Consider the following 22,844-nt stretch of genomic DNA (forward strand, 5'->3'; position numbering starts at 1 on the left):
TTAAAATGTATGCGTGTTGTGTACACATTTTCATAGTAGAACATTATATATGATGATCATACATAATGAAATCATCATATATAAAAATATATGTGTGTGTGACACACAAACAGATTTGTCTACTTCCATTATATAAAGGCTAGGGAAGGCTGTATTTTACATATATATCCTTTTTTAAGAGAAGGGAGATTGTAAGAGCAAAAAAGGCATGAAAGGACATAGACATTTTGTAGTTTTATACAACTACTTTTATGAAATAAGTATTTCTATGTTTCTTTAGGTTTTATAACAAGTTTTTTTTTTTTAATAATCCACACTTTAATAGCTCTTCAATCAATTTGGGGGAGAAAACTTATTATGGGTACATTTCTACTAAGTTTTTACTGTGAAAAGATTAAATGTTATAATTTCTTAAAGGTGCAAGCAACATTTAAACATCAGGTGTGGTGATTAATTAAGAACAGCTGAGAGAGGTTTCATCTCTCTTGGAAGGGGTCCAGATGTAAATCCCACTCAGGGAGATATGTCAATATGAGGTAGTAACAGTCTACATGCTGTTATAGAAACAGAGGGACAAATGTTGTCTTTGAAGTCTACCATTGCTGTGAAGCTTAAAAAATTTTTTTTCTTTTCATGTTGATCATGATAATTTTGATAGAGATAGTGCTGTAGATTCACTTACTGAGTATAATATTGATACAATTTTGAAATAATATAACCATACCCTTAAAAGTCACAGCTGTTGGATTAGCAATATTAAAGAAAAGAAATCTTGGTATTCCACAGGTGGCAATGCCACATGGTTCAAACTTTGGCCTCTGCCCCTAACTAAAAAAGGGAATTGAGCATCAAGGGAGATCAGAACATTAGCGTTGAGCCAGGAATGTGGCTGCAGTAGCTTCATCCCAGGGCAGGAAGCAGCAGCCACTCCTATAAGTCAGCCAACAGTGGAAAGGTATTTAGCACTGTTGGGGGGAACTTGGGGAAGTAGGAATGAATGGTGGTAATGAATGGTGTCTCTGTGGTAAGATTTACCAGTTACCAATTTCAGGTTTCCCACTTCTTACCCCAAAATACTCAGATGAATGATTTAACCTTATAAGGCCTCAGTTTTCTCGTTTGGGAGGCTTAAGAAGATTAAATAAGATTATAAATGTGCTTGGAATATTAGTAAAGTTAGCTATTAATATTGTGGTAAAAGGCATGAGAACAAAAAAAAAAAAGGAGCAAGGTCTCATTCATTCCCTCAACGAGCTGACAGTCTAGTTGAATAGCCAGAGGGTATACACACAAAAGCAAATTGCATATTGTAGAGTCTCTTGAGTAGATGGATGACTTAAAAGAAAAAGCAAGTTTAGATGGCACGTAGAATCCTAATTTGATGTTAATGTCAGTCCATGTTGTGTAAGAAAAAATCTAAACATTTCAATGAGGAATCACTGAAACTGCATAAATACACATGAATCATGTAAAAATGAAGAATTGCGTTGCTTGCTCAATGCACCTTTTAACAAGTGTTTATCTTAAGACAAGGTATAGTGAAAACCAGTATAAACCCAATCAAAGCTCATGTAATTAATTCTCTTACTTCAAACCATAATCAGAAGAAATGGCTTTTGGTCAGACCAAATCTTGGTAATGACTACATTATTAGTACAAAATTAGTAGTTATATCTATGAAAAAGATACTATCAGTGGAGGAAACTCAATTACTAATATATCCTACGATTATCACATGTGAAAAAAATAAACCAAATAAAAGTGGAGCATCTCCAGCTGAAGAGAAGTCTATCTTGTAGGAATGCCACAGGATTTTAAGGGAGACCCAAATTCTCACCGTGCTGCACATTACATGCTGGGCTCCCATTCTGAAGGTTGCCAGTGAGAAATGGCACAACCTAAACACCTTTTATTTGAAATTCTTAACATCTCATAGTTTCACAATGTTGCCCTTTAATTACTGAGACAATGGTAGCCTGCTACCTTGTTCTTAGTCAAGGTTAGAGATGAAATATCTATGGTGTTAAATTGGCATTTCAACTAAGTTAAATTTGCTTAATGAACAAGGTCTTTCTGGGTACAGTTTACTGCTTTGCCAGAAAAAAGTTCTGTTATCTTTTCATATATCCCAAAATAATCTAACTCTTCTTTAAGTGATTTTTGAAGTTTACTTTTTGAGTAATTAAAGCTAGCATAATCTGTATTTATATTAACTGTTGTTAGCTTTACAAAAAAAAAAAAGATAAGGTAATGTACTCCCCAAGGTTCTGTTATAATAATCATCATTATTGACTGATCTATTTTAGGCACTGAATTAGGTTTTGGGTATTCTAAAAATTATAAGGCATGGTTTCTACCTTCAAGTGAAGTGGAATTTTGTTCTGGAAATGGGATATATGACTTCCTTTCTCTTTCTTTTTCCTTACACACACACACACACACACACACACACACACACACACACACACACAAGTTTATATTATATTACAGGTAGATATTTGTATAGAAATGTATATGTAAAATGAAATATATAGATTCCCTATGACTGAAGAGAGATACATTTTGTATACACAGTAATTAGAAAGAAAACAGCCTCTCTCCTTTGTATCTTGGCCAGAATAATTTTGACATACCAATGATCTCTTTCATTTAGAAGGTTAATTAATCTTACTGTAATTGCAGGAGATATTGAAATATATGACCGCATGTTTTATATTAAAAAATACTGAGTAGTCAGTAATTCCCCTTTCATGGATAATTTATACATAATTAAAGCTTATATACTGCTTCATATAAAATCTTTTTCCTCACAGAGAAGAGTAAAATTATAGTTTCTTATTTCTTTATTTTTTTTCCTTTTGTTGAGATGGAGTCTCGCTCTGTCACCCAAGCTGGAGTGCAGTGGCGCGATCTTGGCTCACTGTAACCTTTGCCTCCTGGGTTCAAGTGATTCTCTTCAGAATTCTCTTCAGTGATTCTGCTTCAGCCTACTGAGTAGCTGGGATTACAGGCACCCACCACCACACCCAGCTAATTTATATATGTATGTATTTTTTGTAGTAGAGATGGGGTTTCACCATGTTGGCCAGGCTGGTTTCGAACTCCTGACCTCAGGTCATCTGCCTACTTTGGCCTGCCAAAGTGCTGGAATTACAGACATGAGCCACTGCACTTGGCCTATAGTTTATTTCTAAAAAAAAAACAACTAGTGTTCCTATATGGTTAGTATCAGCAAGAATCTAGTTTCTTTTTGTATTTAATTTATTTAGTAGTGTCATAATTGTCATTTATCTGTTAGCCTAGTTAAAGTTAGAGAATGTCGAGCTGCAGAGCCTGTCTAGTCAAGAATATTACTAAATTCATTAGTTATCCATGACTTCAGCTATATGATAGTAATGATACAGACACACTTTACTCATTAACCCTTAGAAAGAGTTAAGCATTTTGATTTTATTGGGGATATTTGATAGAACTATAAAAGAAACTTAAAAAAATGAATAAATAGAGACAGGGTCTCACTATGCTGTCCAGGCTGGTCTCGAACTCCTGGAGCCCAAGGGATCCTCTTGCTTCAGCCTCTCAAAGTGCTAGGATTACAGGCATGAGTCACCACATCCAGAGGGTAAAGGAAACTTTGATAAAAAATTTTAATCTTAGGCAATGAGTTTCAGGTGAATTAATAAGAGCAGATATAAATTTTGCTAATCAAGGTTTGAAACCAAGTGTTAAAGTTTAGTAAGTCTGCAAAAAATTTACTTGATCCCACAAATTTTCACTAGTTTAATTCATATCGATCAATGCTGCTTGACATTCCTATTGGCCAGTTTCACCCTGTTGAACATCTTCCCTTATATTGTTTCATTTCCACAAATACTTCTCCATCTATTCTGTGTCAGGTACTGTGCTGGACAGTGGAAATAAAGGTGAATAAGTAATGGACTATTTCTACCTTGGAGGGCCAGGCCAATTGGGGATATAGACATGTAAACAGAGAAATCTGGGACCCCACTTGAGCCATGCACAACATCTAGCACAGTGCTATGCTTATAACTCATTGTCAACACATGTTTATAAATGATTGAATGCTCAGGGTGTTGGGGACCCCGGAGTAAATGGACTTGGTCAAACTTGAGGGTAGATTTAAGGCAGGGTCCTGAAGAAGCTATCCTTGCCTCTAGGAAATAGACTCACAGGGCCCACTTAATACAAATTCCTGTAGAAGTCAAATAATAAAAGATAACTAGTAAAGAATTCTTCATTGTTCCTTAAGCCTGGCTTAAGCCTGACTTTTCTTTTAAAAGAAGATCTTGGGCATCTGGGCTAAAGTTTAGTTCCATGAGATGAATTAACTAACCTTGCTTTTGTTTTTAGTTATGTTTAAATGAGGAATTTCCTTACTTTTCAAAATTCTCTTTAGAGTTGATGCCAGTACTCTTACCCCAACAAATCAAGAATTTGTTTTGAAAGCTGCCTCAGAAGAAGTTCAGATATTCTTTGAAATGCAGTAATAACTACAAGGATTTTATTGACAGAGTTCCAACAGAAGAATTTTGTAATATAAGCTAAGTTTTTTTAAAGGCAGTGCAAGCTACAAATACTTGATTTACTCATCTTTTTTCTACTCCATGTGCTATGTACTATAATTAATCAAATATTTACATTTTCAGCCAATCCTATCTTTTACATTTTAGTGTAAAATTATGTAAATGTTGTACCTTGCATAGAATTCAAATTGAATAGCCCAACATTCCTGACAATTACAGTTCATAGCACAATGGTAAATTTAGAAAGTTACAGCAGGTCACATCCAATGAGGATAAAGCGGCATTTCAGTTGTGCCCTGGTCTTATGGGAAAAATGGGAACATGTCAGCTGCATGATATTTGTATTCTGAGCTCATGAGAAAACTCCTGTACAAAACTTTGTTTCAGTCTCGTGTGTGTTTGTGTGCTCGTGTGTGTGTGTGTGTGTGCATGTGCGTGTATGCACTGCAATTTCTTATTTTATTCTCACTGCCTGGCATTTCATTAAATATGTTGATGGGTCAGCATTATTCCCTTCCAGGGGCATTACAAGAGGCCCTTCCTTATTCCTAGGACATTCATGAGCAGAGAAATGGGAAGGAGTGAAGCAGAATCCAGTGTCTACAGAAAAACTGGGCCATCTCCCAGAGGTCACTCTGTGGCCTCTATCTTTAGTCCATGCCCCTCTCTTGGACTTTTTAGCCTTGCATTTTTAATTCCCTACTTTACAGTGACAGCACTTCAAGTTCAATCAGGTCAAAACCAAACTGTGTTCTTCTTTCCAATTTTAGGGTATTCTGTTTCCCTAAATTATTGATCTTCATTGAAAGTGTCACTTACTACATGCAAAAGCTACAAGTCTCCAACTTTTCCCTAGTTTCTTCTTTTGATAAGTTTTCAAAGTCAATTTCCCCAAGTTTTCAGCTTTTTTTTTTTTTTTCTGTATATGACTAATACTTTGTTTTCACACATCCCTGATGACACTGCTCACCAGGACTATCAAAATAGTATCCCAAATTTTCTCATGATTGCCGTGCTCTTTTTTTAACCTTTATTTTAAGCTAAGGGGTGCTAGTGCAGGTTTGTTACATAGGAATTTGTGACATGGGGGTTTGTTGTACAGATTATTTCATCACCCAGGTATTAAGCCTAGTACCATTACTTGTTTTTCTTGATTCTCTCCCTCCTCCTACACTCCACCCTGTGAAAGGCCCCAGTGTGTGTTGTTCCCCTCTCTGTGTCCATGTGTCCTCATCATTTAACTCCCATATATAAGTAAGAACATGTCGTATTTGGTTTTCTGTTCCTGCATTAGTTAGCTGAGGATAATGGCCTACAGCTCCGTCTATGTTTCTGCAAAGGACATGATATCATTCTTTTTTTATGCCTGCATAGTATTCCATGGTGTATATGTACCACATTTTCTCTATGCAATCTGTCATTGATGGGCATTTGGATTGATTCCATGTCTTTGCTATTGTGAATAGTGCTGCAATGAATATACACTTGCACGTGTCTTTATAACAGAATGATGTATATTCCTTTGGGTATATACCCCGTAATGGGATTGCTGGGTTGAATGGTATTTCTGTCTTTCAGTCTTTGCGGAATCCACATACCATCTTTCCACAATGTCTGAATTAATCTATACTCCCACCAACACTGTATAAACATTTCTTTTTCGCCACAACCTTGCCAGCATCTGTTATTTTTTTATTTTTTTTGTAGCCATTCTGACTGGCATTAGATGGTGTCTTAGATCACTGTGGATTTGGTTTGCGTTTCTCTAATGATCCCTGACCTTAAGCTTTTTTTCATACGATTCTTGGCTGCATGCATGTCTTCCTTCGAAAAGTGTCTGTTCATATCTTTTGCCCACATTTTTATGGGGTTGTTTTTTCTTGTAAATTTGTTTAAGTTTCTTATAGATGCTGGATATTAGACCTTTCTGAGATGCATAGTTTGCAAAATTTTTCTCCCATTCTGTAGGTTGTCTGTTTACTCTGTTGATAGTTTATTTTGGTGTGCAGAAGTTCTTTAGTTTAATTAGATTCCATTTGTCAGTTTTTGCTTTTGTTGCAACTGGTTTTGGCATCTTCATCATGACATCATCATCTGTTCCTGTGTCCTGAATGGTATTGCCCAGGTTGTCTCCCAGGGTTTTAATTGTTTCATGTTTTACATTTAAGTATTTCATCCATCTTGAGTTAATTTTTGTATATGGTGTAGGGAAGGGGTCCAGTTTCAGTGTTCTGCAAATAGCTAGCCAGTTATTCCAACACCATTTATCAAATAGGCACTTTTTTTTCCCCATTGCTTGTTTTTGTCAGGTTTGTCAAAGATCAAATGGTTGTAGGTAGGCAGTCTTATTTCTGGGCTCTCTATTCTGTGCCATTGGTCTATGTGTCTGTTTTTGTACCAGTACCATGCTGTGTTGGTTACTGTATTCCTGTTGTATAGTTTGAAGTTGGGTGGCATGATGCCTCTAGCTTTGTTCTTTTTGCTTAGGATTGCCTTGAACACCATGCCTTTTTCCCTCCAACTCATCCTCCATCATTATCCTCATCACATGCTAGAGTGGTAATTTTAAAATGGACATTTTCATATTGCCTTTTCCTGTCTTTGTAATACTCATTCTCCCTTTTAGGACATACAAAACATTAATGGTCTGGGCCCTACTTTACTTTTAGAATTTTACTTCTTTCCTGTTTCCAATATGATCTTTAACTCACTTATACTGAATTTATAATTTTCTCCATACTGTGTTCTTTCGTGCCCCTATGACATTGCACTTGCTATTCCCTGGGCTGGCTATGTTTTCCATCTGACTTATCAGCAGGAATCTTTATCAAACACTATATTGCAATCTGTATTCTAAATGTAAATAGTAAAATAAGTTTGTAAAACAAACAAACAAACAAACAAACACCTATTGCTTAGACTACTGCCTCTACATGGATCTCCCTGAATCTACTTTTCCTACTTCCGTTCCTGGTCTATTTTGTAGCTAAAGTTTTTTGTTTTTTTTTAAACTTCAAATATCATAAAATCTTTGAGGGAATGAATCATGTTTATTTCTTCCACATTCAATCTCTAGCATCTAACACAGTGCCTGGTACATAGTAGGTACTTCAAAAATATTTCTTTGATTCTCATCTCAGCTAAATAACTCATTGTTAAGGACAGATTAAATTATTTCAACTATTTATCATAAAATAACCTGCTTTTGACTGATTTATTTTCGCGTGACAAATTGAAAGCTATAATTTTTTTCCAGTATGTTTACATATTTAGATAGATACAGCTAGATCTTTCCAGTAATTTAATCAAGTCAACTCAGTGAGATAAACTGGGAAGCAATTTTCTTCTTATACAGTACACATACTACATACTCTTTAGTCTCTTAAAAAATTTTATGTTAAAAAGATTTGTTGACACTGTTGTGCACCACTGGGCTGGCATGATGGGAGTGATGCAAAATGCCTTTATATGTATCTTTTAGCATAATGCTGACTTATTAGAATTGGAATTTTTCCTTCTGAAGCTCACCATTTGCACTTAGTATCCATGTAAATTGTCACAAATATGCAAAAGATGCTGAAAGCTGTGCATTCCCATTTGTGACCCACATACTTTGGAGAATGGAGGAATGAGTAAGTTCTCAAAAATTATATACACATTAGAAAAATGGACTTTTGTCATCTTACAGATGACAGTGAACTCTTTAAAAATAAAAAACCCAGCTTTGGCCAGGCACGGTGGCTCATGCCTGTAATTCCAGCACTTTGGGAGGCCGAGGCGGGTGAATCATCTGAGGTTGGGAGTTCGAGACCAGCCTGACCAACATGGAGAAACCCTGTCTCTACTAAAAATACAAAATTAGCCAGGCGTGGTGGGGCACGCTTGTAATCCCAGCTACTCTGCAGGTTGAGGCAGGAGAATCGCTTGAACCCGGGAGGTGGAGGTTGCGGTGAGCTGAGATTGTGCCATTGCACTCCAGCCTGGGCAACGAGAGTGAAACTTCATCTCAAAAAAACACCCAGCTTTATGGAGATATATTCAATATATCATACAATTCACCCATTTAAAGTATATTATCCAATGGTTTTTAGTATGTTCACAGAGTTGTGCAACCAACACCACAATAAATTTCAGAACATCTTTATCACTCAAAAAAGAAACTTTGTAACCATTAGTAGTCATTCTCCATTTCTCTACCCCCTCCCCCTTGTCCTCCGCATGACATCATTTGGCCCCAGGCAGTCACTTACCTGCTTTTCATCTCTGTATGTTTGTCTATTCTGGACATTTTAAATTATCAACAACAAGCTTAAATAACAGTTTAATAAAAGGGACTAGGCCAGGCACGGTGGCTCACGCCTATAATCCCAGCACTTTGGGAGGCTGAGGCGGGAGATATTTAGGCAAGTAGAGTCAGATGGCCACAGAGTGGTTAAGCTATAATTAAGTGATATCTCCTAGGAAAATCAATCACATATGTATATATATTAGACTGTTACAAATGAAAAACCTGTGTGTCCATGTGCATCTTCATGGGGCCATGGTAAGATCAACAGTGTGACAAAATGTACTATGATAGAAAAATATTTGCAAGTTCTTTTAAAATAATCTCCGTAGTCTAAGTAATTGCGAAGCTTTTAAGAATCTATTTTTTGTTCAGTCCTGAACAATTTAATGCTAAACAAGCAATCTACTTTTTAGTGTGTGCAGCCCATGGGGTGCGGTCAGCACCTCGTCTGTGTTGTGTCACGGAGCTGCTTCTGATTGAGTGATGTCTGCTTCAGAGCAGATGATCTCTGAAGCTGAAGAATAAGGAGACCAATGGGGCTAAAAATGTGGTGCCTACCTCAAGGGGGCAATAGTAAATTAACACTGTAGGATGAGGATGCGTAGCATAATGAAAAATTGATGAAAGATTTTTTTCACTTGGTTGAGTTTGTTTTTCATATCCTGACAGTTCTAAAAGCCTTGAAGGAGGCTAAGACCTAATTCAGGTTCATGTATCCTAATCCTTAAGTATTGCAGTGGGATGAACTCTAATACATCTTTTTCTCTAAACATCCTGTAATATTTTAACATACTGATTAGGAAATGAAAAGAGTTTTGTATAGAGAGTATTTCTTAAAGAAAGAATTAAATAAACTACTGTTACCAAATGATCTCAAAAGTTATCTCTCCTTTCCCTTGACCCAAATGTTGTTATAGGTGGTTGTAATTCATTTATAAAACTAACTCTTTTTTTGATGACCAGTGATGATCCAAAAGGAAATTCCTTTGGAAATTTGTGTACGATATGTAAAAACTCTCTCAGCTCTTCCGTGCTTGGGCCTGTATTCATTTTGGGGCATGTTGACTTTTAGAAGCTGGCAGAACATTTTTTACAGAGCCATCTAGCTAGCCGAAAATTGGGAAAGAGATTAGGTCTGTGATACAAATTGTTTTAAAAATAAGTTTTTCATTATTTTATGCACAATTAATACCAGTTGGAGATCCTAAAGCAATAACTGAGAACTATTTAGAATTCAATCATATATAGATGCTGTGGGCATTATTAAACATCCAATGTGGAGCTCTAAGATTTGATTATTTCCATTGTTGGCCTGAAGAAGTACATATTTCCATGTTACTTTGGTTATTAAAAATATTAGGGCAAATTATCTGGAAACCATAATAGTCAACATAGGACTTGTATAATATTTTACTTTCCTTTACATTGTCAGCATTTTGAACATAAAACAGTAAGCAGAACTTTTCAAATATATCTGTTCAACCAGTATGGTTAGAGGTTGTATGTGGAATTCAACTATGATGTTTTAAGATACCTCCACACCAAGAGGAACCAGTAACAAAAATGAGGGAATCATATTCTTCTAGTTCATATGTTATTCTCTAGAATGATATGACTCTTTAGGAAGGAATATTAACTTTTGCTACAGAGTTTAATGGCTAAAGAAACTAAGGTGCTTACCTAACTGAAGCAGTAATGTCTTAAATCTGCGTAGCTGAGGCCTCTCAAAGAGTATCTTATTTCTTGAAAAAATCTGAAGCATTAGATAGGTGTGTTAAGTTTTAACATGGACCTCAAACTGTTATTTAATCTGACATCTGACCTAAAGCTGTAGCAAAATGTTTCCCTATCACTCTGATTTTCTTAGCAGAAATTTGGAAATGTTGTGATACAACTCACAAATATTTTCATCTACAAAATTACCATGTTCCTATTCAAATTCAGAAAATACATGTGTTCAGTGTTGGAACTTCTGAGTTCTGTAGGCATTTCAGAGTTATCATGCCCGGAGTACAAGTAATCAAAAACTATTGATTTTGTTCCTTACAATAACTTTAAATTTTAAATTCACTATAAATTTCAATGAGAAACCAACAAAATAATAAACACCTAAGAAAGTTTTCACCTATCTTTGTTAAAGTTCCCATTTTAGTGAAAGTTTTGGTTGCTTCATTGTCATAAACATTTTAGTAACTGGCATAGTTATGGAGACATTTTATGAAGCCAAACTAATATCAACACAACAAAGTTACCTTTTAAGTCACACTTCTATTATGTCATGAAATACCAGCTACAGATTTCATAAATCTTCACTTTAATAATTCTTAAAAAATGAGCATGTATTTACGCTCATATATGTGTGTGTATGTATATATATACATATATATATATAAGCACTTTCTAAAGTTTTAAAAGCACATAGAAAATGTGAAGTATAAAATAGTTATCAAATAGTTATCAAAGATATTTCATCAGAAATATCTTTTCTGGTTTGTGGATTTTGTTCCTACTAGTTTTTTTTTGTTTGTTTGTTTTGTTTTGGCAGTAATTCTCATCTACTGGAGGATAGCATCACATTATTAATATTTTGATTCAATTTTCAGAAAAGTAAATGCCATAAAAAAATGAGTGTTCAGAATTTTTAGTGTATAAAATTGTCTCTGATAACTTACTTCACTTATACCAGAAAATGTAACAACTGAGATCTCTGAACCAGATCTGGTCTTCTTGAATTTGTAGTAAACATGTTTAAGAACAGGGGAGTAATGCTATTTATATAATATACACCAAGGATAATAAAAGTGGAATAACCTTCACTAATGCTAAGTGAAGAGTATAATTCATGTATAATCAAAGAGAATTATGTAATGTTTGTAATTACAAAGCCTCATGAATATCAGAACAACTAATAAAAAATGCTCCAGAGTTTGATTCTTAGTAAGCATTCTTTTGAGCTAAAGAACAAATTCTATGTATTTAGTAATCTGCATTGGCTCTTAGACTGTAACATGAATATACAATACAATTTTCATTAAAAATCTCACATAATATAGTCTGTATTTAAAAATTGCCTCCAGTATGAAGAAAAGATAATGCTTTTAAATACTAATATTAAATCTATTTACTTCTCTGTGATTTTTGTCATCAGTTTATAAATTAGGAATAACTTATTTTTCAGGACTACCCACATTTAGCTAAATTTTAAATTTTTTATAAAGATGTGTTTTCATTCTGTTGCCTAAACTAGGGTCACCATTTTTTTTTTTTGAAACAGAGTTTCACTCTTGTTGCCCAGGCTGGAGTGCAGTGGGGCGATCTCGGCTGACTGCAACCTCTGCCTCCAGGATCTGGGTGGATTCCCCTGCCTCAGCCTCCCAAGTAGTTGGGATTACAGGCGTCTGCCACCATGACCGGCTAATTTTGTATTTTTAGTAGAGATGGGGTTTCACCATGTTGTTCAGGCTGGTCTCAAACTCCTGACCTCAAGCAATCCACCCTCCTCAGCCTCCCAAAGTGCTGGAATTACAGGTGTGAGCCACCGCATCCGGCCTGGTCACCATCTTTTAAAGTAAATATTTTTTAAAATTATAGCATACAGAAAAATGTGTAAATTATAAATGCTCATCTTGTTATGTAGGAAGTGTACATACCTGTTAAACTGCACCCAGAACTAGAATGTAGAATTAGAGCATTATCAGCAACCAAAGGCCCCTTTCTGACTCTTTCCGAAACTACTGCTGATTTCTAACACTATTTTGTTTTGCCAATTTTTGAACTTTAATAAATGGAATAAAAGATATGTCCTTTTCTGTGTCTGACTTCTTTTGCTTAGCATTATCTTTGTGAGATCTATCAATGGTGCATATAGATATGATTCATTCATTCCTATTCCCACTGCTGTAAAATATTCAAATTTTACTCTCTTTAAAGTATAAGAATTTTAGAAAGGAATTCATGAATCTCAACACAACATTGCAAAATAATCTTAATTAGTGCTTTGAAAGAGATAGAATTGGTATGCTGTAGGTGGTTCTTATTTTTCATAGTTGGTATCTTAGGGAAAGCATTGATAAGTGATATAATTTATCTAGTGTGCTAGCAAAAATTAATGTTAAAATGTAATACTAAGTTAAGGGAAAAATTGCTGTCTTTATTTAAAAATGAAATTTCAAATAATCTCTTGCTTAAAATATTTAGGTAGAGTTTATCTATTTAGTTAAACTTAGATATTGTTGTGATTCCAATTCTCAATTTTGTGTTAATAGTTATCTTAAATAACATTCAAAAGTAAAAATATAAACACTTAAGTTTACTCTACCTTCTTCCCCTAACTGAAGCATTTGTAGAGTTCACTTTTATGTCTGAACCAATTTTCTTAACACAAAGGCCACTGGATTAAGAACACTCTTTTGGGAAGTTGCATTTACTCCCTCTGAAGATTAGAGGACCTTTCAGAAATTTTTATTTAGTAGCAATCTAAAGAACTGTTGAAGGACACTATAAATGTAGGTTAACCTGCATGCTTGAGCCAGAGTGTACAAATGTATGGTTTATAAATTGGTAGCAGCCGAACAGAAATTGTCAAGTGGGATTTTGCAGTGTAAAGTGTTTTATATCACTTAATGTGTTCTGACGGCAAGAAAATGACTTCTGCAATTCTTTCTAAAAAAAATCCTAGTATATCCAGCGTGCGGTTCTTGGTTGAACCCAAATTGTTGGTTTTGACAAGATAGCAATAATAATGTGAGCTAATGAAAGAGCTGAATTAATTAAACAATAGAGCAGTCCCTGGATAGAATTATAAATCTGCAAGTACAAGCATTCAGATATTACAAAGAGAGTTCTCTGCAGCATCTTCATCACTGGTGACAGACCACACCCAGTTCTGGTTCATTTTGTCCCTTTACACCTGTACATCTCAGTGTATTTTTAAGTACTCTGGTATGGCTTAGGCCTGCTGGCAACACAGTAACACCAGGAACCTTCACATTTAAAGAAAGTCACATGTGTGCATCAATAATTTGATTTATTATTGTTATTTTGCATTTATCCCTCACAAGAAAAGCCGCTAATATAAAACAAACTCAGTAAGTATCCTCTGTGCTGTCATTGGGCTAAGCATGCTCAAATCATCATATTTTTCCTTAGCAATTCTATAAAGTACATTTTTTTTGATAAGGAAGTTGAGACATACAACGACCCAAGATCTGACAAGTCACAATTTGCTAGACATGGATTTTAACTGATCCTACATTCCTAGGAAGAGACCTAAAATACTAAAAATGTCCCTTATTTTCCTGGTATTCTTATTAAAGTTGTTCCCTTCGAGTTACTTTACTAAGTTTTATTTATTTTGTATTGCTATAAAAACGCAGATCTCAGAGTAGCCAGGTAAATGACCCAGTTTTTACAAGGGAATGACTGCTTCCTAAGAAAATAGGCAGATTCCTCAAATTCCACAAGGAGCATGTGCTTTACTTAAGGTTAACCAGTCAGCAAATATGTGTGCAGGGCACACCATAAGCCAGAGACTGTGACAGGGGAGGTGTTTGGTGTCACTCTTTTAAGGCTAGGAGGGACTGCTGGTTGGGCCACCCTTTTAGACAAGTGGTTCTCAAACTTGAATAGTCTATTGATTTCTTTTAAAGTATATAAAAATTATGACCTCCAGTGTTATTTTTATTATAGTGTTAAGTATTAAAACATAAAACCACATAAAACTCCTTAAATTCTTGTGCTACTATAAAAAAGAAACTTTGACAAATTAAGTAAAACTAGTTATGTAAGTTTTATAGTATTATTCAAATAAAGGACATCAATTTAATACAATGAATGGAAATGTCTAAAACTAAATTTAACATATTATGTTTAGTAATAAAAAAGATATAACCTCAGAGTTCTGTATTTAATTAGTTTCTGAATTTGACTCCAGTAAAAATAATATAAAAAATACCTTTTTTGTAAGTGTGTTGTACAAACTATTCTTAATAACTTTAAGGTGGTGTTACCTACTTCAAGCTAATAAAACTTGAAGCTATCAGAGAATAGCTTTAAGAGAATACAATCTTTGAAAGCTCTCTTTATTTGCTTGGAGAGGAAATTACTATTGGGATAGAGTTGTGTACGCAAACCAATAAAAGCTAAAATTAAAAACTGAAGAAATGTTTCACTGTGGATTTTCTATTACACTCACTGCTAATGGTCAGTGCAAGTTGGACCATATGAAGACAGCATCTGAGCGTATGTTAATATGCTACTGACTGCTGCTGCTCAGGTGCTTTTGGCTCGTCAGGTCCTGCCATGTATGATGAGCAGATTCTCTGACCATTCTTGTCTCTGTACTACAGCAAAATGCTCTGTCTATTATGCATCTGTATATCATTTGGACTTCACTTGTTATGCACTGAGTTACAAACACAAAGACATATACCGAAGTTACATGGTTATACTCACGTATAGGGTACCCCTGTAGAGGACCTGGAATATGCTAATATCTTCTTTATTAGGTTATTATTGAAACATAAGCACAGAATTAAAGAATTAAAAAACTTGTAGCAAGCTCATGGAGCCCTGTGGATATGCCCCTAGAGCCTTTGGATCAGCACTCCTTGGGGATATAATGTGGCTCTGTGAATGCACATTCCTCCCTGCCTTTCATGTCCACACTGCTGGGTGCTAAGAAAGTTGTTCTGTTTTTCTAACATTCAGATACAAGACAACATACAGAACTGTGTCAAGAAGAATTTAATGCGAAATTTTTCTTTCTTGGCTTGAGATGTCACTCCAGGGTTATAAAGGGGGCAAGTTTTAATGACATCCATCTGTTGCAGATTAAAATAGGTGGGGCTCAGCAGTGGAATTCCTTGTCCAGAGTTTGACTATGGGCGTAAGTACAATTGGTTTTAGGATTTGAGAGTCCTAGGGACATAAGCAGCAAAGCAGAGAGAGGATAGTCTTACATTTGTCTGAGACTTTCTCCCAAAGAAGTTGCTTTTGCCTCATTTTTCTCTTTATTATGCTTTTACGTGTGAAATCTCCTGGTTGAGCAAAGGAAACAGTCTATTTTAAAAGCATGCTTTTCCTCCTACTTACACTTGATTTCAAAACCCTTGCTTTTATCATAATCAGTTGGGAAACACAGCATGGTAAAAATTGCTGTATCTCTCTCCATGAATGTTTGAATCCTCTTTCATCTCTGTATTGATTGAAGATAACCAGGCTAACCACTGTTTATCCAAAGCACTTGTGTCAAGGGCCTTAATCACAGATTGACCTCATTGTAGGGTATGATGTGCTTGTGTCTGTGTGGAAGGGGGGAAGAATATATATTTCTATGCAGGTATATAAATTTGAGCTTCAATAATGTCGATATTCATATATAACTTTTAAAACCTCATTTTTTTTCCATCCTTGAAATTTACATTCTTGGACTATTTTATAATAATATTTCCATTTAATGCATTTTCTCATTTTGGGGGAAACTAAATCCCTTAAAGCGGTTCTTGGAGAATTCAACTTATACAAAAGTCTCCTATGACTCAACTGCTGAAGTGGTCCTTGGCAGAATGGCTCGGATATTATATTTCCATAGGACCCAGACCCTTCAGGACACTGGGAGCATTGTTTGCTAAAATTCTAAGGATTTGCTATAACTTTGACATGCATCCACTTTTTAAAAGTTTGGTTCAGAAAAGAGAAAACCAGTTATAAAAACTTTTCGTTACTCTATAACGGCAAAAGCAATCCTCAATGTCGTGTCCAATCCCCAGAGAAGATTCAAAGATGGTCTATTACATATTTCTCAGCAATACCTGAGGCCCCATCAGACCATCATCACCGCTCTAGGCTTCTGCAGTTGTGTTTCTAGGTGTCTCTTCATCCCTTCGGGGTTAGGCTCTTCTTCTGGCTCCACCTGTTCACAGCATTCTTTTTTATAGGAACAATAGAGCAACCTGATCTTTTGCTGAGTTTAATCATGTTAGGCATGTTACAGGGATACAGACAATTGGCTTCTTAATGCAAAGCATTCTTTATCACCTGTTTCCTCATTCTCAGATGAATGTGTTTCTAAGTAGTTCGTCTCAGGTTGGTACTTAACAGAGTTAGTTTTCTAGGTGCATATAGAGGGGTGATAGCTGTGAGGGTAGGGATGGAAGTCAAGAATTTTCTCTCCAGCTGAGGCACTTTATTTAGCAAGTGCCATGATTTACAGAGTAAATATGTAGCCCAAAGGCATAATTGTGGTTAACGCAGATGAAATAAACCTAGAGCTCACAGGCTAGGAATCTGTAGTAATATCCACCGTGATACTTTGAAGGTGTGGGATAGGATAGCAGATAAAACTTACAGCTCTGAACTGATAAACATAAATTAAATCTCAGGTCTTCCATTAAATAAATTTGTGTAAATATGTGACTTTGGAAACTTCCTGAATCTCTTTCCTCATCTATTAAATGGGCGTAAGAATAGTTTTTTTCTCATAGTATTGTTATATTTGTGATATAATACATGTGACTCCTTTAGCTCTGTTCCTGACCCACTAAACACTCAGTAAATGTTACCTATAAGCATCTGCTTTATGTACAAATTGGAAAGTACTTTCTAGGAACAACCTCTGATATAATACATAGCACACAGATTTGTTTTGGAAAAACTTTATATAGAGGAATAATATGTTCGTGTTTTATATCTGCAACCCAATACTATTTAACTTTCGTTGTTTTACAGTAAAATGAATGTTTCTTGTGAGATATTAACATAACATAATACACAGTATTATAGCTCACTTTTAAGTGCTGTGACAACAAACCTGAAGGTAGGAAATCCTCCTGGAATTCAGCATTTGTCGCAAACAGCAAAATAAATTTCATAGAATAGGCATTTAAAATGAGTCACAGTTCAGTTGCTGCAGCATTGCAGATATTCTTGGAGCACTCTGCCATCGGTGCAGCCTGCAGGAAGGATGAAGAGTGAAGAGCAGTGTGATATTAATCATACGATGATGCAGTTCTAAAGAATCAGGGCATAAATTCTGGATGTATAGATTTCAGTCATACCTTTCAACTCAATAAATAATCTATCTCATTTATAAACATATAAGCCATTTGATGTTTGGGTTAAAAGTGAGGTAATTTAGTTCTATGGTTTTCAGTCTTCCCATGTGTAAATCATTTTAACAGCATGCAAGTAATTCCATATTTGAAACTCCCAGAGAAAATACTTCCATTTCTATCTCTGTACATCATCACAGATCATAATAAATAGCTCTGACTGAGTGTGCCAAGAGGTTCTTGCCAAATACTTTCTTTGAGGGAGGGAGGCAATGTAGCCTAGTGAGGAGAATGTTTAAGAGTCATCAAACCTTCATCTCACTTCCTAGTATGTCCCTTTTCATGCCACCACTTTCTTTTTAGTCAGGTATTCTATCACAAAAAAATTATAACAGTTATGCAGGTGTCTTGGAACCCAGCAAAAGTTTATCATCATTATTATGTTATGGTTTAAAAGTCAGACTTTATAACCCAGCCAGAGGGGCCGCGTGATTGTAACTGTGCATCTGGAGCAACTCTCCTTAGGATTTGCCACAGGCAGAATTCAGCTGAGTCTCCCAGCATCCAATTTTGAGGGGAGTGTGGGAAGATGAGAAACTTAAAAAGCAGTTTCCATCCAGAGTGATCATCTTTACCAAAAGATTTTAGTCTGGTATTATGTCAGGTGGTTTAAATTGAATCATGTTTTTCCAAAATCACTGGGATCACAAAATTTGCATCAGCCCAGTCCACACCTGCCAAGTAGTGCTATCCTCTTTCCTCAAAGCACCCTTGGAGCTTTCTGTTATTCCCTTCTAATGAGACCAGATGACTGCCAAGTGACCCATACTCAGTGTTCTCTCTCAGAAGCATCTGAAAACCAACAGGAAAGAAAGAGAAAGGAAAAACCCAGTAGCTTTAATTTCTTTAGCTTTCTGATTCTTTTTTGACTTGACATTAGCTCAGTATAAAGTCACTAGAATCTTGAAGCTAAAATGAATGAGTAATAGCAGTATTTGAGGCTAGCGTCAACACGTCTTCAAATGTGGCTGAAGATTTAGAATAAAGCAGTAATAATTATTTCCATTTTAATGGTTCTTTTATACCCTAAAATATTGACTTTCAATGTACCTAAACAACTCTCTAGAAACATTGTGAGGTTGCTACCTTATATAGTGAATGATTATTCAATGTTTTAAACTCAGTATTATTGAAATTTTTCCAACTACAGCTTTTCTGACTTCAGTGTAAACATTCTTGTCTTTCTGTATTCGATACATTTCTATGTCATCAATAGTTCACTAAAGGTCTTTTATTTTTCTCGCAGTCTGACAGCAACGCGAGCTTCCTCCGTGCTGCCAGAGCAGGCAACCTGGACAAAGTCGTGGAATATCTGAAGGGGGGCATAGACATCAATACCTGCAATCAGGTAAGAACATGACAGCTGGCTCTGTGTTGTGCAACGAAGAAACACTCAGTACATTCTCAGAGTCCAAGATTATTTTTGTCTTATTAAAAATACTAAAATATCAGTGACTCAGACTTCTGAAACCCCATTTTTGCCCCCTTACCAACTTTTCAAGCATCAGATGTATCTAGAGCTATATGTAGCTGAAAAAGTAGACAGATTAAAAACAACAACTGAATGCCAATTTTGTTTATGCAATGATTTGGGCCACCTTTAGCTGAAATTTTGACCAAGAATGATGTTTTATTTCTCATTTATCATCTAGTAATCCAGACCTTGGCTTCTTTCCTTCTTGACTATATGTACTTTACTCAGAGGAAACTGATTATTACAATTTAGTATAGAGAAATAAGAGGATAAAATTTTCTCCTAATTAATTTTAAAATATGGTTTATAATGAGAATAATTTGAAATTATTATTGTAAATGATGTGTCCATTCATTGTGCCCATTTGATAAGGACTTTAGAGAGTATTATACACTTTGGATATTATTTGGTGCCAATGTTGACATTTTTGTGCTATTTTTGGCTAAGATTTTTACATCATGAACTAAAGTGTCTAGTGGACTGCAGTATTCACTTTAATGCTAAATGTTGTGTTGTGTTTGTGTGTGTGTGTTTGACAGAGACCTAACTACGAAGTGAAAAATTCTGGCTAATTTTAAGTGAAAAGGAGGTAAATGTCACTACTGGATTCTAAATTATATATAAATTCCTTTTTCTACATCCTGGTATATATTGAACCCAGTTATGTTTAATTTATAGACAATTGAAATTAATAAATCTTTTAATAACAACTTTTCAAAAACTGAACCTGGTATCTTATCCTCAAACTTACTGTACTCCCTAATTCCTACCTGCTGATTTCCTCAACAATGTGCCATTCCAACCCAACTGTTTCCCGTTCCTCATTTTCCCCCTCTCCAGCCCAGCACTCCTCTCTTTTTCACCTTCTGTATCCAGATTGCATAAGCTTGGATCACCTTGAGGTACTTAACAGAGTTGTCATAAAAGCCTTTTTATTGGGTTCTGTCTTCAGTCTTGTCTACTCTGATCAATTCTCCACACAATGCCTTGAGTGATAAATAAAATAAAAAGATTACAACACTTCCTTCCTCCCCAAACTTCTATGGCTACCCTATATGGCCACCAATGCCCAGATCAGTGAGGTGGTTGTATCAAAATCATCTGCAGGCGTTTGCAAAGGGTACAGGATTTCCCTCCTTCCTCTTCAGAGTCACTGGCATAAAGAGCATTGTCACTGATGTCAATATTTCTCATATTTTAGGGAAGTGTGTCTCTTATCATGAAAACATGTTGAAAGCTACTTGATGTTGGGAAAGGTATTCTGCTGTGGCCCTAAGCAGTCCTGCAGATACTCTTGGGAATAACAAGAATAAAAGACTTTGGGATTGCTTTTTATCTGGGCCATTTCTCAGGGTGGTGTTTGCAATAAGCAACCTTGAGGGATTAGGTGATATCTCCCTCTAGCTACAAAGCAGGCCTGTATGAATCCCCCAAGGTCAGTGTTCTCTTTTAACACAACCCACAGGTACGGGCATCCATCATTGGTCCTTTGTGTCAACCCTGTTAGATATGCGGGAAGAAAGGGATAGGAAACTGGTATAAGCAACAGGCTGACACTTGGCTACTGCTTTTGCTCTGAATTACAACATCCTTTGTTTCTGACCCAGAAGACTTGTATCTTCTACTAGCATTATGAAACAGTAACGGTTTAGCTTTTAATTCTTTGGTAAGATAAATCTCAAGAACGTTACATAGTTCTTAACACTGACTTACGGAATAAACCCACATTACTGTATCCCAATATGTAAAATCTTCGTGTGTTGCGCCTACATTCCTTCATCTTATTTTTCATTATGAATCATTTTATCTGATATGTTTTTTGTGTTCTTTGGACAAATAATTTGAACTTTAGATACATTAGTTACCTTAAGAAATGAAAGAACATTCAAACTCCCTATGGATATATAGACTTATTCTATATAATACTTATGAAGTTGAATATGAAATATTTAATACTTTTGATGTAAACTTAGGTTTCTTTAAGTAGATTAAATGCACTCCCTAAATATCTATTTGTTAACTTTCTAAATTTGCAATATTCTAGAGAATAAGCAATGAAACTGTTAGTTCGTTTAGGTAAACTTATCATAAATAATGCCAAAAAAGAGAACCCAAGGAAAGTAAAGCTCATTTCAAACCAAATCTACTTCACACTAAAGTATAACAAATACATTAATTGTATGAAAGGTCTTAGGATTATTTTGAGAAACAATAATCTCTCAACAGTAAATACTCAATTCTTATATTTATAGACAATCTTAGCTTCTTGAGTTAGCTTTCTCTTGTAGTGGCCAGCCATCCACTAACATGTCACTATAAAAGGAAAGAACATTTATTTCTGTGAGAAGGCAACATGATGTCATGAAGCCCACACAAAATTTAGAGCCCACAGGTTCAAATTCAAGTTTCATCTCTACTTTTAAGAAGTCAGTTCACTTCAGAAAGTGACATTTTTCTAACTTGTAAAACAGGATAAAAACAATACATTCAATGCTTATATCCCTGGGTTGCAATGTAAGTTAAATTATGAAATGTAAAAGGAGTTTCTAAGGTACATGTGTTCTAATTACAATTACAGTATATAATTAACCAAGAATTATACAAATTAAAATTGACTTACACTCAAGATATGAGGTTGATTCTCCTCAATTCCCCAAACTCACCAGTTATAAAGTAAATGCAAGGCCAGGTGTGGTGGCTCACACCTCTAATCCTAGCACTTTGGGATTAAAGTGGGAGGCTGAGGCAGGATTGCTTGAGCCCAGGAGTTCCAGGCTGCAGTTAGCTATGATCGTGCCACTGCACTTCAGCCTGAGTGGGTGAGAGAGTAAGACCCTGTCTCTTAAAATAAATAAATAAATAAATAAATAAATAAATAAATAAATAAATAAATAAAACAGGCCGGGTGCAGTGGCTCACACCTGTAATTCCAGCACTTGGGGAGGCCAGGAGGCAGGTGGATTGCCTGAGATCAGGAGTTTGAGACCTGTCTGGTCAACATGGTGAAAGCCCGTCTCTACTAAAGACACAAAAAAATTAGCTGGGCGTGGCGGCATGCGCCTGTAATTCCAGCTACTCAGGAGGCTGAGGTGGGGGAATTGCTTGAACTAGGGAAGTGGAGGTTGCAGTGAGCCAAGATTGCGCCACTGGACTCTACCCTGGGTGACAGAGTGAGACTCCGTATTAAAAAAAAAAAAAAAAAAAAAATTCCCCAAAGTAAATGTGGTCTGATGGGCTTGCTGGTTCTGTATTTTTATTAATAGTATTCGAGACAGTATATTAATTAAATAAAGATTAGGGAAATACAGTGACTAATGTTACCTACTTAGCTACTGTGTATTAGACTTTGTGCTGGGGCTTTACATGTGATGTCTTATCAGTCAACTGAGATGAAATATTGTGAGATAGGGATTAGCTCAAGTTTACAA

At 35.6% G+C, this 22,844-nt stretch overlaps 1 protein-coding gene across 44 annotated transcripts in view; it reads left to right on the forward strand.

The window, feature by feature from the left end:
* ANK2 (ankyrin 2) overlaps window positions 1–22,844 on the forward strand; it is a 695,731-nt gene that overhangs the window by 465,744 nt on the left and 207,143 nt on the right. For all 44 annotated transcript variants that reach the window (XM_078002190.1, XM_015139094.3, XM_078002174.1 and 41 more), the window contains one exon: window positions 19,189–19,290. In XM_078002190.1, coding sequence (XP_077858316.1) covers window positions 19,189–19,290 — 102 coding nt within the window. The remainder of the gene's footprint in view (window positions 1–19,188; window positions 19,291–22,844) is intronic.

The sequence above is a fragment of the Macaca mulatta genome, chromosome 5 (genome assembly GCF_049350105.2).
Source record: "Macaca mulatta isolate MMU2019108-1 chromosome 5, T2T-MMU8v2.0, whole genome shotgun sequence".
Classification (NCBI taxonomy): Eukaryota; Metazoa; Chordata; class Mammalia; order Primates; family Cercopithecidae; genus Macaca; species Macaca mulatta.